Source organism: Eurytemora carolleeae, unplaced genomic scaffold (assembly GCF_000591075.1).
Source record: "Eurytemora carolleeae unplaced genomic scaffold, Eaff_2.0 scaffold430, whole genome shotgun sequence".
NCBI lineage: Eukaryota > Metazoa > Arthropoda > Copepoda > Calanoida > Temoridae > Eurytemora > Eurytemora carolleeae.
In genome coordinates, this window is record NW_019397707.1 from 128266 (window position 1) to 143829 (window position 15564).

The 15564-nt window shown below is 32.7% G+C and overlaps 2 protein-coding genes across 2 annotated transcripts; both read right to left on the minus strand.

The window, feature by feature from the left end:
* Nucleotides 1-1399: 1399 nt before the first annotated feature.
* On the minus strand, nt 1400-3532 carry LOC111715566 (nucleolar protein 58; the record flags this gene model as incomplete). Its single annotated transcript, XM_023490925.1, is given in 3 exon segments — nt 1400-1926; nt 3176-3217; nt 3521-3532. Coding segments are annotated over 3 exon segments (581 nt in total), but the record flags the coding sequence as incomplete, so codon positions are not given.
* A 772-nt stretch (nt 3533-4304) lies between these two features.
* LOC111715567 (E3 ubiquitin-protein ligase Topors) lies at nt 4305-15558 on the minus strand. Its single transcript, XM_023490926.1, has 17 exons — nt 15534-15558; nt 15161-15408; nt 14336-14415; nt 13558-13686; nt 12808-12894; nt 12651-12730; nt 12104-12161; nt 10886-10943; nt 10193-10239; nt 9131-9187; nt 8692-8730; nt 7548-7617; nt 6965-7107; nt 6692-6816; nt 6096-6216; nt 5491-5578; nt 4305-4410 (listed from the first exon to the last, which is right to left on the minus strand). The coding sequence occupies exons 1-17, from the start codon at nt 15556-15558 to the stop codon at nt 4327-4329; spliced, it is 1539 nt and encodes a 512-aa protein (XP_023346694.1). The 3' UTR covers nt 4305-4326.
* Between the last annotated feature and the right edge of the window lie 6 nt (nt 15559-15564).

Below are 15564 nucleotides of genomic sequence, written 5' to 3' on the forward strand. Positions count from 1 at the left end.
AAGACGACATTCAAAACTATTTATCAACTGTCATGTTTCGTGGGACACCCTGTAGTTGTTAAGTAAAATGAGGTGTGGGAGTTAAAATGGCATTTTCAAAGATTTACCAATTATGTACACTGTACACTGTACAGTTGTTCAGTAAAATAGGGGTTAGGGTGACATTTTCATAGATTTCGCCAGTAATTGTAATTATATTTGCCGTATTTTTGAATGATGTAAATAAAATCTTTTAATAAGTATAAACTGGTAAAATTGAAAGCCTGGGTTTACTTAATAACTGTATTTATTAGATTTATATCATGAGAACCATACAATTGAGGAATAAGAAGATGACGCTTAACCTCAAGTCATGATTTAAAAGTCAATTGAACATAACCATAGCAAATATTAATTGTACACTCTACAAACGCTACCCTACTAAAACGCTACACACACTACTAAAACGCTACACTACTAAAACACTAAACTATTAAAATGCTACACTACTAAAACGCTACCCTACTAAAACACTACACTATTAAAACGCTACCCTACTAAAACGCTATACTACTAAAACGCTAAAATTCAGAAGAAAATCATTGTTTATGATTAAAGATAAAGCATAAATTATTAAATGTATTAAATAAAATGAGAGATAATGTAATTCCGAACCCAAATTAAATGTATCAAATAAAATTTTTTATTTATGTTTATTTTATGAACACTCTTATGGATTCAGCCCAGGTCTTATGCAATTTCTTAGCAGAATTTTCACCGGATAAATAAGGAAACCCCAGAATATACTTTCTAATATTTACAAAAGCCTAGGTAATGTTTTTGTAGGGTAGCGTTTTTAGTATTAAGTTAATTTTCCAGCTACTAGTAAAACTATTTGCTTTTTAACAACAACAAAAACAAATAAGGCTGTTTAATTGTCGTCTTCCTATTCTACAGTTTTGTGGGTCTCATTGTATCATGATTGAGTTTTATAAAATGTTTATTCTATTTACCAGAGTAGGAATCATTCCGTGGAAATCAAGGCCCGATTTACAATTGGAATCCGAAAGTTAGTTTAAAAGGGAAACGAAAAATAATACATTTGAAGGTTTAAACCCCAGGATATCTCACATATTTTTGATTAAAGTTCTTCACTGGGTTTATTTGGAGATATTTAATCTACAGGGTGTCCCAATAAACATCGGAATTCAGTGACGAATTCTATATCGTCTTTTAAAATAATTCTTTGATTTAATATAGTGATACCTACTGTAAAAATCTGTAATCATATCGATTCAGTGATGATATCCAATTCGTCACTGAATTCCCATGTTTTTTGGGACACCCTGTATATTTAATTTGGCAATTATTTACCAGTGCCAAAACTAGAGGGGGAGAGGGACGAATTCAGAAGAACCGTTCCTTATTTAAAGAATCCACTGATATTCTTGATACACTCAGGTCAATGGGAGAATCCTCATCTTTATCCATCTCTTCCTCCTTCTTCTTTTCCAGCTTCTCTCCCTTCTCTTCCTCCTTCTTCTTTTCAAGCTCCTCTCCCTTCTCTTTTTCCTTCTTCTTCTCCTCTCTCTTCTCCTTCTCCTTTCCATCTTCATTTTTTCTCTTCTCCCCCTTTCCTTCTAGATCAGTCTTCTTTGTCTTCTTTCTTTTCTCTCCCTCCTCCTCTTTTCTTCCCTCTTTCTCTTTCCTTCCTTCTTTCTCTTTCCTTGACGCTTTCTCTTTCCTTCGCAACTCTTTATCTGACTCTGTAGAACGTCTTCTCGGTGCTTCATCAGAATCTTCGGCCAGTATTTCAGCTGTATCTGATATCTGCCTTACATCTGCTATCTGCCATGGTTCTGATGTCTGCAAGGGTGTAAGTATCTGCCTTGACTCTGGTATCTGCCTAGGCGGAGTACTAATATCTATGGTAGAGTTAGGATCTTCCTGAACCAACAACAGGATCTTATTCTATACAAAAAAGGGACAGGAGGGGGGCGGAAGGTGGGGATAAAAAAGAATAATTTTTCAACAAAATTTTAAAGTTTCCCCACCAATAAATAAATTGACAGTAAACTATCAATAATAATAGATTTAAGCTTCTACAACATCCATTCTTCATAATTTATTTATATACTTTGTTTGTTTGTCTGTCTGTTTGTTTGTTTGTATCCAACAAACGTCAAAACGGCTGAACCGATTGGTGCCCAATATTTTTGACACACACTGCTGAAAATGGACCATCAGGTTATAATCTCAATTTTCAGAAAATGCCACCTAGGGAAGTTTTAGTAAATCCATATTAAAAAAAATTGTAGAAATTAAGTGCATTTTCAGGTCTAAACTCAAACGTAACTGTAGTTTCAAGGATTAATCAAGCTTATTCTGTGTCTTCTTGCGATAATTTTAGAACCAAATTTTGTGAATTTTCCTTAACAGTCATAAGACATGGTTAAGCAAAAAATCAAAGTCTTAAGTGAACTGTATAATTATAATGCCAAAAAAATCTGTTTCAAAGTAAAATCAGTAAAAATTACATCAAAAAGACTTTTTGGGTCGCATTTTGACAGTCAGGCAGTTGACTTAGGGGTTTGAATTTTTGCTACAATATGTTTCATGACTGTTCAAGAAAAATAAAAAAATTTGGAGACCATGCAATACACGGTCAGAAAACCCAAAAGAAGCAGATTGAAGTCTTGAAACCAAATTTTGATTTAATTTTAGACCTTTGAATGCACTAGATTTTTCAATTTCTTAAAAATTGATTTGCTCAAAAATTTCCAAGGTGGCATTTTCTGAAAATTGAGATTATATCTCAGTTGACTGCATATACATAAAAATATACCAAACAAAAAGTTTAGGTGTTTTGACTTGAAACCTGATGCTCCATTTTCAGGAGTGTGGACACAAAAGGGAAGGTTTCAAATGTTCAGAATTACAAAATTGCGTCTCCAAAAAATTAAGATTTTTGTAAAATTTTTAAATCCACGAAAAAATTTTAAAAATCCGAAAAAAAAATTCTTTTAATGTTTTATGTTGTTCGAAGAGAAAATGCTCAAAGTTAGAGCCACAAAATTTATAAAAAATAAAACAAAATAATCTCTCCACAATCTACAGCACCAAAACAAATGTTATTTAGACGATAATTTCAATAAAATTATAAAATTATCATTAATTATCATTTTAAGATCATTTCCTCTACAACATCAACTAAATGCGGAAAATTTCTTGACAAATCCTGAAAAAAACAGATTCTTGAAGTAGAGTCTAAGGGCTTTACAAAAATGTATGAAATGTTAAAGATTAGTATCAAAAATAGGGGGGGGGGTGGAAGAGGGGGGGATAGGATATATCAATTAATTCAGAGTTTAAAATAATTAAACTTTAATGGCTTTTTGACCAATGGGATTGAAAGAATTAGTTATTTTGTCCGATTTAGTTAAGTTTATAAGTTCTGGCCTCAGTTTTGATTAACCTCAACAAGTAGCTAAACTAGGTACGGATAGCTCAACTAGTTTTTCAATGTACCCGAACAATGTACCCGAAAGAACATTAGATAATTTTCTCAATTATCCATACCTATTTCCAAGGTACTAATTCAAGGAAAGTTTTTTCAGAGGTGTACGCATTTTTTGTACTGTAGTGTACTGTCTTTGGGCGAAAAAGTAAACACAAGACGGATGTCACAGCCTGACATGGAATCCATTTTCACAAAAATAATCTATGAAATATTCTGAACAATATATATAAATAATTGAATCTGAGTTTTTTGTTAGGGTCTTATTCGTAAGTTTGTCAGTAAATAAAAAAATTATCAAATAATCCCTAAACCTTTCCTCTAAAATAATAATACACATCTGTCTATCAGATCGTTTCCTTTAAAGGGACTGAAAGTGTAATTTCAAGTGACCCTTCATGCAAAATTGGCAATGCCCGAAATATTTCTATTCGTCTGTTTCGCAGAGAACCCGCAAATAAAAATGAACATAAAAAAAACATGCATTCCTAATTTATATTTGCATGTAGGGTCACTTGAAATTACGCTTACAGTCCCTTTAATAATTCTCGAATTAACTTAGAATGAGTGGGCTCCTATTACCTTGAATATGTGGAGCTAGTAGTATGAGTCGGCTCCTATTACCTTGAATATGTGGAGCTAGTAGTATAAGTGGGTTCCTATTACCTTGAATATGTGGAGTTAGTAGAATGAGTCGGCTCCTATAACCTTGAATATGTGGAGATAGTAATATGAGTGGGTTCCTATTACCTTGAATATGTGGAGATAGTAGTATGAGTGGGCTCCTATTACCTTGAATATGTGGAGCTAGTAGTGTGAGTGGGCTCCTATTACCTTGAATATGTGGAGCTAGTAGTGTGAGTGGGCTCCTGTTGCTCCCTAGAGTTACGTATAAGAGATTGAATCATATCGGCCTAAACAATAACAAACAAATTAAATTCATCATTTTTATAAGCTTAAAAAGTTAAAAACTAATTTTGAAGAAAAAAGTCGAAAATTACGAATCCTATTTCAGCATCAGCAATCACTTAGTGTTGTTTAAATCCCCCAAAACCATCCCACCCCTTCCCCCCATTCTTTACAGGGCTAAGGAGATACTAGCGCTTCTAATGTGAGCAATGTTTTTGAAACCCACATCTATCTAAATCTGCTTGTACTCAAGTACACCTATACTCTATCTGTTATAACTCTATTTAAACAAATGACCATCTTTTTAAAACGGGGCTTATCCTAGTCAAGTACAGTTATAAACTTGAAACCTTTTACACATCAAGGATTTGGAATATATCGATGTTTCTCTAGTCTTGAAAAGTATTGAATTCTGATGATTTCCTCCATTGTTTTTGATCGGAAATCCGTATAGAGAAACCACAATTGAAACTAATAAATTTTTATCGAGATCCAGGGTGGCCAAAATGTACGGATTGTACGGATTGATTTTTTTTAACCCTAAAATTGTACGGATTGTACGGATTGTACGGATTTGTTTTCAAATTGTACGGATTGTACGGATTTTTATCCTGGAAAATACACCGTTTTTTTAAATTTTCACTCATTTCAGCAAATTTTTCATGAAAATAAAAAAAAAATTCTCGTCAAAATGAAGTTAGTTTAACTTATTTTCTGCATTCTAAATAATATTAGATTGATTAATGNCTATCTATCTATCTATCTATCTATCTATCTATCTATCTATCTATCTATCTATCTATCTATCTATCTATCTATCTATCTATCTATCTATCTATCTATCTATCTATCTATCTATCTATCTATCTATTTATCTATCTATTTATCTATCTATTTATATATCTATCTATCTATCTATCTATCTATCTATCTATCTATCTATCTATCTATCTATCTATCTATCCATCCATCCATCCATCCATCCATCCATCCATCCATCCTTACACCCATCTATCTACCTATCTATGATTAAATTAGTGAACTTAGTATCAATCCATCCATCCATCCATCCATTCATCATATACCTGTAAATTCAACCTCTGAAGAATGGCGGGCGTGTTCTGACCGCGAGCTGGACGGAAAGGGACAGTCGGCGCATCTGTCGAGTTGGACCTGAAAACCATTGATAAAATGCGTCAATTTTGCAAACATTACAAAGCGTAAATTGGATACAAATGCGTAACTTCTGTTACAACAGCGCCAATTTTATGCGTGCATAGATGCATCTGCGTCAATCAAACACATCTACATTAATGCGTCAATTTTACTAACATTACAAAAGCGTAAATTGGATAAAAATGCGTACGAAAACTTTAATTCTGTTACAACGGCGCCGATTTTTATAAATTTATAGATGTATCTGCGTCAAATCGTACACATCTGCATTAATGCGTCAATTTTACTAACATTAAAAAAGCGTTAATTGGATACTAATGCGTAAGAAAACGTTGATTTTGGTACAACGGTGCCGATTTTATGCGTTTATAGATGCATCTGCGTTAATCGTACACATGTGATAATTGCATTAACTAGCTTTAAACACGCTTTTAGGCAAAAAATATTTCAATTGAAAATAAATGTTTAATTCTTCTAAAAGTGAATCTTATCATCATAAAATCTATCTGGTCACCTTCGTTGAAAAGGAACTCCATAAGCATCACAAGATCGAGCAATCACATCAGAAGTTCTTTGAAAGGGTGAAGCGCGATCTGTGCGATCCTGGGATCCAGATTGTCTTCGTGAACGGGATCCTAAATTAAAAATAATATAAAAATTTTTGCAACAAATGTGCAGTCAAAAAAGTAACTAGTGATTAAAAACAATGAACTAATAAATGAAAAGAATAAGCTAATAAATAAAACCAATGAACTAATGAATGAAATAAATGAACTAATGAATGAAAACAATGAACTAATGAATGAAAACAATAAACTAATAAATAAAACCAATGAACTAATAAATAAAACCAATGAACTAATGAATGAAACAAATGAACTAATGAATGAAAACTATGAACTAATGAATGAAAACACTGAACTAATGAATGAAAACTATGAACTAATGAATGAAAACACTGATCTAATAAATGAAAACTATGAACTAATGAATGAAAACTATGAACTAATGAATGAAAACACTGAACTAATGAATGAAAACTATGAACTAATGAATGAAAACAATGAACTAATGAATGAAAACAATAAAATAATGAATAAATTGTCTGACCCTGATCTCCTCCGAGAATGTTTTGTCTCTGCCTCCGCCTCCACTGCCTCCATCCTTCCCTCCGATCAGCTGATCTTGATCTAATCTCTTCATCACGGTTTCTGTGTCGACTAGACTCAGATCTTCTAAATATTAATAAGATTATTAATATTATCATAATGATTATTATCATATTATCATTAACAATTCAAATACGATTTTGGTAATTACCTTGACTGTGAATTAAGTATATCTAGACTGGTATTAATAACAGTATTGTAGTATATATATTACCTTGACTGTGTATTAAGTATCTCTAGACTGGTATTAATAACACTACTGAATCCAAGTATAGGTTCCTCTACCCTGGCCTCTACAGCTGTCTCAACGATGTGTCTGTAATCTTCAGATCCAGATTCAGATTCACTTGAGACAACCTTAATATCATATATTACTACTCCTTCCATAGCTACAGTTTAGTGGCGAGAAGCTAATAATTATAATAATTGTAATAGTAACGGTTTAAATTATCATTCATCATTTTGTTTATGCATTATACAATCCGAAGTTCGTACTGCCACAGAATTTCTTCTGGACGGTTTGGTTAGGCTATTACAGCTATTACAAAAAACCACTTCTATCCAGGATAATTCACATTTAAAAACTTTAAATCTAAGTTAAATTATACCTAAAATGGCCATCCTAGCGTTTGGTGAGAAGAAATTAATGATTTTAATTAACAATATTATTTTGTTTTACATTGGTTGCTTTGTTTATGCTTTGTTGACAATCAAATAAAACAAATTAACGGACAGGGTGTAAAATCTAAATTCTAAAAAAGCAATTTTTTAAACATCATTTTTTTAAAGATTCTTACTTCAGCTGTGGGAAGACGACGAGTCTGATACTCAGCATTGTTATCATATCCCACTAGGTCATATGTAGATCTAGATAGATAGATATATATAGATAGATAGATAGATAGATAGATAGGTAGGTAGGTAGGTAGATAGGTAAATATAAAGAGATGGATAGTTAGATAGAAAAATAGATAGAGGAAGGTATGTAGATAGGTAGATATATAGAGATAGATAGATAGATAGACAGATAGATTAGAGGGTTCATGTCCGATTTTATACCTCATGTCTACCTTACTGTTTTTGCCTGTGCTACTTCCTGTCTAAGTTCCTGTCTTACTTCTTGTCAAACTTTCTGTCTACTTACTGTTAAACTTCCTGTCAAACTTCCTGTCATACTTCCTGTCAAACTTCCTGTCAAACTTCCTGTCTAATTCCTGTCTAATTCCTGTCAAATTTCCTGTCAAACTTCCTGTCAAACTTCCTGTCTAATTCCTGTCTAATTCCTGTCAAATTTCCTGTCAAACTTCCTGTCAAACTTCCTGTCAAACTTCCTGTCAAATTTCCTGTCAAACTTCCTATCTAATTCCTGTCAAACTTCCTGTCAAACTTCCTGTCAAACTTCCTGTCAAACTTCCTGTCTAATTCCTGTCAAACTTCCTGTCAAACTTCCTGTCAAACTTCCTGTCAAACTTCCTGTCAAACTTCCTGTCAAATTTTCTTGTCAAACTTCCTGTCAAACTTCCTATCTAATTCCTGTCAAACTTGTCCAATATCTTGTCAAATATATTGTCTAACATCTAACCTATAAAAGATCCTATATCAACGTCCTGTCGTCCTAAATCAACGTCCTGTCAAACCAAAACAGCATAATATATCAACGTCCTATCACACCTAACAAACGCCCTATATCAACGTCCTGTCAAACCTAAACAGTGTCCTATATCAACGTCCTGTCAAACCTAAACAACGTCCTATACCAACGTCCTGTCAAACCTAAACAACGTCCTATATCAACGTCCTGTCAAACCTAAACAACGTCCTATACTAACGTCCTGTCAAACCTAAACAACGTCCTATATCAACGTCCTTTCAAACCTAAAGAAACGTCACATTTAAATGTCATTTCTAAGTTAAAAAGACCTATATTAACGTCCTCTCTACCTGGCAAAGTTGTACAGCTCATGTTGAAAATGCTCAGTCCTAAATTATTTAAAAATAAAATTTTTAATTAAGTAATTTAAAAAGAAAATTTATATTGATGAACTTAAATTAAATAAATTCCCCTCAATTAAAACTGATAAAATGAAATAATAACTTAAATTATAAAAAAAATAAAATAATCAAGCATTAATTAATTAAATAATATTCATGAATTTTTAAATGAATGATTTGAAAGGATGAATGAATGAAAGGATGATTTGGAAGGATATATGAATAATTTGGAAGGTTGACTGAATAACAGGATGACTAGGTGAATGAATGAATGAATGAATGAAAGGATGAATGAATGAATGAATGAATGAATGAAAGAATGAAAGGATGAAAGAATGAAAGGATGAAAGAATGAAAGGGTGAATGAATGAATGAATGAATTGAATACCTAAGGCCAAGGTATGGAAGAAGATTATCTCTCATCTCCGGACTTTGGATCTCATATCTAGGATAGAAATAGATAGATAGATAGATAGATAAATAGATAGATAGATAGATAGATAGATAGATAGATAGATAGAGATAGATAGATAGATAGATAGAGATAGATACATAGATAGATAGATAGATAGATAGATAGAAATATAGAGATAGATAGAGATTAGTATTAATATTATTAAAAATCAACCTACAGACAAAGTACAACGGCCTGTAGGTTGAAATACAATGAAAATAGGGTTGAGCTCCTCCACTTGCCCTGGTCTATATGGGATCTAGTAGAGATAGATCGGTAGAGATAGATAGTAAGAGATAGATAGGTAGAGATAGATACATAGAGATAGATAGATAGAGATAGATAGGTAGAGATAGAAAGAGACAGATAAATAGAGATTGATAGGTAGAGATAGATAGAGATAGATTAAAAAAGATAGATGGACAGATAAGATTGATAGATAAATAGAGATAGATAAAGAGTTAGATAGTTAGAGATAAATAGATTGAGATAAATAGATTGAGATAGATAGATTGAGATAGATAGATAGAGATGGATATATAGATAGATATGTAGAGATGGTTAATAGATAATAGAGAAAGATAGAAAGAGATAAAAAAAATAGAGATAGATAAATATAGACAGATGGAAAAGATAGATAGAGATAGATAGATAAGACAGATAGATAAGATAGATAGAGATAAATAAATTGAGATAGATAGCTTGAGAATGATAAAATAAAAATCCAAAGAGATACGATTAATATACAGATCTGAAAAGATAAATATTAGATAGACATAAAGATACAGACAGATATAGTTAAATAAACAGACAGACACTGACAGACAGATAAATAGATAAATAGATAGATGGATAGATAGATGGATAGATGGATAGATGGATAGATGGATAGATGGATAGATGGATAGATGGATAGATAGATAGATAGATAGATAGATAGATAGATAGATAGATGTATAGATAGATAGATAGATAGATGGAATAAATAACAATTACCTTGTAATCCAATCTGTTATCTGTGTGGTGAGATACGCCTGCTGGGACTGAAAAAGAAAAAATTATTGGAACATTCACAAAAAGTGAGAAAGGGAACTGTAGTTTTAAGTGAAATTCCATTAATAGAACGGTCTACCCGATTCACAACGGTACCCTGTAAACCTTTGATGTGAAAAACGACAAGAAAGAAAATCTTGTTTTTTTCGACGGATACTAATAGAGGGTCCCCTAAAATTAAGTTTCAGCTCTTTTAAAATGATGTTTTCAGTTTTAAGTGATAAAAGATAAATAAATAATTGAAGGTACTGCAGCCGCCTACGTAATGTTAAGTAACCCTTAATTTTAAAGGGAGTGATCGTGAAAATTGAAAGGGGGCTTACGGCGAAAAATTATCGATGGTGATCACTACTAATTTCACTTCTATCTGTTGCGTCTATAATGAGAAAATCCTAAAAAACGAAGAACACAACGATACTCCTAACAACTTTATTCGATTTAAAATCAAATGAGATAAATTCTGCCTATTTCCTCCCTTATCGCTGCAAAAAAAAAAAGTCATTTGAGAACCCACAATACGCATTTTCAATTTTCAGATATAACAAGGATATCTTCATTGTGTCTGCAGTCCCTTAGATTAAAACTACGTTATAGCCCCTTCAACAAATAATTCGGTAACAGTCTCTTCAGCTTTACCCGGTGTGGGCCTCCCTCTAGTAGTGCCAGCAGTTCTCTGTTCAGAAAGGGAACCAGTCTAGACAAAACAAAGGGGTGTATTTTCTCAAAAAACAATTATTCTTCCAACCCCCCAACCCCTCCCCTTTTTTTGAAAATCATTTTTTCCCAGAATTTATACATTTACAAGCGTTTTTTTATTGGGGAAAATTAGGGAAAATAAATTATTTTAAGGGAAATTTTTTTTTGAAAGTATTTAATAAACTGATAAGAGTTGGCTTTTGAAAATTATGAAAATATACACCCCTCAAAACAAAAGAACAGGAAGACGACATTGTGGCAAAACTTTCGTGTCATGAATGTCAAAACAAAACTAATGGTTTTTTTTCAGGGGCGTATTCAAGAATTTGTCCAATGGGAGCTTAAATTTTCTTTCTCTTTCCAGGGGGACTCAGCACCCGTTGGGGCCTGAAAACCCTCTGAAATCAATAAATGTCCAGGGGGGCTTAGCCCCCATAGCCCCCCCTAGGAATACGCCTCTGAATTTAATAGACACTAATTAAACCAAAAATTAAGTTAAATGGGTCTGTTTACACTACACAATTGCTATTTCTCATGTTCATTAGACTTTTTAAAGTTATTTCTTGAATTTAAAAGTCGTCTTCCTATTTTAGAGTTTTATTGTAATCACTGTTTATAAGAAATAATTCTTTTCCAAATTTAAGATTTAGAGATTTAATCTTCTCAATGCACAATAAAACATTTAAAGATTTAATCTGCTCAATGCACAATATTAGATTTAAAGATTTAATCTGCTCAATGCACAATATTAGATTTAAAGATTTAATCTGCTCAATGCACAATATTAAATTTAAAGATTTAATCTGCTCAATGCACAATATTAAATTTAAAGATTTAATCTGCTCAATGCACAATTAAACATTTAAAGATTTAATTTGCTTAATGCACAATAAAACATTTAAAGATTTAATCTGCTCAATGCCAATATAACATTTAAATATTTAATCTGCTTAATGCACAATAAAACATTTAAAGATTTAATCTGCTTAATGCACAATATTAGATTCAAAGATTTAATCTGCTCAAATCTGCTTAATGCACAATAAAACATTTAAAGATTTAATCTGTGCTTAATAAAACATTTAAAGAATTTCTCCATGCACAATACATAAGTATGATTAATAAAAATGCTAAAAAACAAATAAGAAAAAACCAAACCTGTGTATTTGAGCTTCATTAGACCTATACCAATCTGGGGAACAGTTTCTGTAACGCCCTACAAGGAAAAACATAATTATGTACACTATGTTAGTAGACGAATATTGAAATCAGTATTGAACATTTGCACCACAGACTAAACAGTAAACTGACTGCGCAGTGCGCATACACTATAACTTGATAGGCTAAGCAGGTCTAAAATGTCCCGGCACGCCATGCTCCAAATTTAAACATAAAACATTTATGAATTAAGTTTATAAAAGATTTTGTATTTCGTATCCAAAGGATCCTTAAATATCTCTAAATACAGATGTCTGCTGATTGGTCGTGTACTGTACAGTACTTGTACACAATAGATCATGCTGTGGAAAAGATCGCATATCAAAGGTTTAAATTGATCTCTGTTACTCTATTATATCTGATTTGCACTGTAAATAATATTCAAATTGTACAACAGTTTCTAAGAAATAGTACAGCGTCCATGTTATTTTTTTTTAAATAATTAAAAAATGTACGTTAAAATCAAATGATTAAAAACGTTTAATACCTGTAATATCTGCTAGAGGTAAAACCCAGAGATCCCTGGCATATAAATCCCGACGGAACTCAGACATACCACGTCCGCGCCTTAAAAAGGACACACAATTAGTTAAAAAACCCACCACTAGGTGTAGCAATTACTTGTCAATTTTTGCAATATATACCTTCTGTTAAAATGGTGACGACTTGGGAGAATTCTGTCAGGAAATGCAGGAATATTGTGATTCTGCAGCTGTGCCTCCAACCTGGCCCTGAGATATAACTTGTCAAATCTTTAAAAACTATTTTTGTTCTGATAATGGTTTGTGATTTCTAGTAATATATGGCTGGCAAAAACGTTTGCGCTTTTTTCCATTATGAATTTTTGCTGAGAGAAAAAGCTTTCATGTCACTGCTATTTCTTCGTACATCACAAAAATAATGTTGTGTCTGCTATTTGTAGGGAATAATAAACAGAGTTTAAAAATTGAGATAACATGTTGGTCTGTAAGTGTTATATGAAATGCTGGTCTATGCGTGTGGGATAATAACATAATGGAAGTTTATGGATCCTGAAACCTACTGGGCGACGTTACACTGTCGTTGAGACGTTGACTGGTTTGCTGGGTAATGTGTATTAACCTACCTTCTGGAGATGAGATGTTGGTCTGAAAGTGTTATATGATATGCTGGTCTATGCGTGTGAATAACATAATGGAAGTTTATGGATCCTGAAACCTACTTAGCGACGTTACACTGTGATTAAGACGTTGTCTGGTTTACTGGGTAATGTGTTTAACCTACCTTCTGGAGATGAGATGTTGGTCTGTGAGTGTTATATGATATGCTGGTCTATGCGAATGGGATAATACTGGGCGACGTTACACTGTCGTTGAGACGTTGACTGGTTTGCTGGGTAATGTGTATTAACCTACCTTCTGGAGATGAGATGTTGGTCTGTGAGTGTGGTATGATACCGAAATCTACGATTATGCATCCTGAAATCACTAAGATGTCCATGAAGAACCTCTTCAACCTGTTCAACCACAGTCGGCAGATCATACCTAATACAATGAAATAATGAAAGTGAAATTTAAAAAAAACTTAAATGAATAAATAAGAGAAATATGAAAAAGTTTAAGTGTTTTAAAAAGAGATGTATAAAAAAGTAATGATGTAGGATAAAAATATATAATTTAAATACAAAAAAATATTATATATAAAAAATTTAGGTTAAAAATGAAATTAACAAAAAAAAGCGAAATAGATCATTTAAAAACCAGCAAAAAGTAGGAATAAGAATGAAGAAAATGTGGGGGGAAAATCATTATCCACCTCTCCTTATTTTTTCCTCATTGGTTTCACCTTACCCACCTCTCCAAATTTCTATTTTCATTGGCTTTACACTATCCCCCACTCCTCATTTTTACTCTCATTGGTTTAATCCTATCCACCTCTCCTTATTTATACTCTCATTGGTTTCACCCTATCCACTCCTCCTTAATTCTGCTCACTTTGGTTTTACACTATCCACCTCTCCTTGGTTCTACTCACATAGGTTTTACACTATTCCACTCTCCTTATTTACACTCTCATTGGTTTTACACTTTCCACTCTTCTTTATTTCTAATCAAATTTGTTTCTCTCCTTTATTCTAATCACATTGGTTTTACACTATCCACCACTCCTTATTTCTACTCTCACTGATTGTACCTGTCATATTCTGAATCTGAGCGTATATTATGAATCACGTAACTAAATTTTCCTTTACACAGTGGGCAGACAGGTCGAACCTAGGACAAGGTCAAATAAAGCAAAGTACAAGATTAAAGGTTTATTGAAAAAAAGTACATAACAGTACACTTATTTTACACAATAAAGGTTATGGTCAAAACATTTGAAGATCAAAGTTGAGGTCAGTCTTTCATTTGAAAACCTTAAATTTTAAATCATTTCACATTAGATTAATAATTTGAAGTCTTTAGAAGGTCAAAATCGATTCATTTTAAATATCATCTGACAAATTTCAAATAATTTCATGTCTTGACGGTCAATTACTAAACATTTTGAAGTCTTAATGGTCAAAGTCTGTACATTTTAAGTTTTGAGGGTCAAAGTGGCTTATGAAGTCTTGAAGGCCAAAGTTTATAAATTGAAAGTCTTGAAGGGCAAATTAAAGTTTTAAAGGATTTTGCAAAAATTTGAACTCAAGGATATATTTAATCTTAAGTTAGCTTAAAATCAGAAAAAAAACTTACTATGAACTGCACGCAAATATATATTAAAGATATAAGTATTCAGTATGACCAATTTAATATAGGTCTATAAATTTTCCAAAACAACAGGGGCGGGGGAATAAATTCCCAAAATAGTCAAATATGTAGGTCATTGTCGGACTTATCCCCTAAAAATATGTCACACATCCGAGATTATTTTTTAGGCTCTACCAGGGGGGGGAGAGGTTGGACCCACTAAGGAGGGGGGGAGGTTAGAGCCCAAGGGAGGGGGGCAGCTTAATGTTTGTAATCGTAATCTCACCTTGGCCCATTCAATCAGACAAGTGAAGCAGAATTCATGAAAACAAGTATCTGTTTTAGCTCTATTTTCTATCTTACCCAGACATATAGGACAACCTAGTAGGATAATGATAATGATAACGATAACGATAACGATAACGATAACGATAACGATAACGATAACGATAACGATNGATCCTTGATCCCTAGTATCTAAAGATTTAGACCTTAGCTTCCTGGATACACGTTTACTATACTCCTTACTGGGTCCTGGATTAACATTATTAATAGATTACCTTAGCTTCCTGGATACACGTTTACTATACTCCTTACTGGGTCCTGGACTAACATTATTAATAGATTGCCTTAGCTTCCTGGATACACGTTTACTATACTCCTTACTGGGTCCTGGATTAACATTATTAA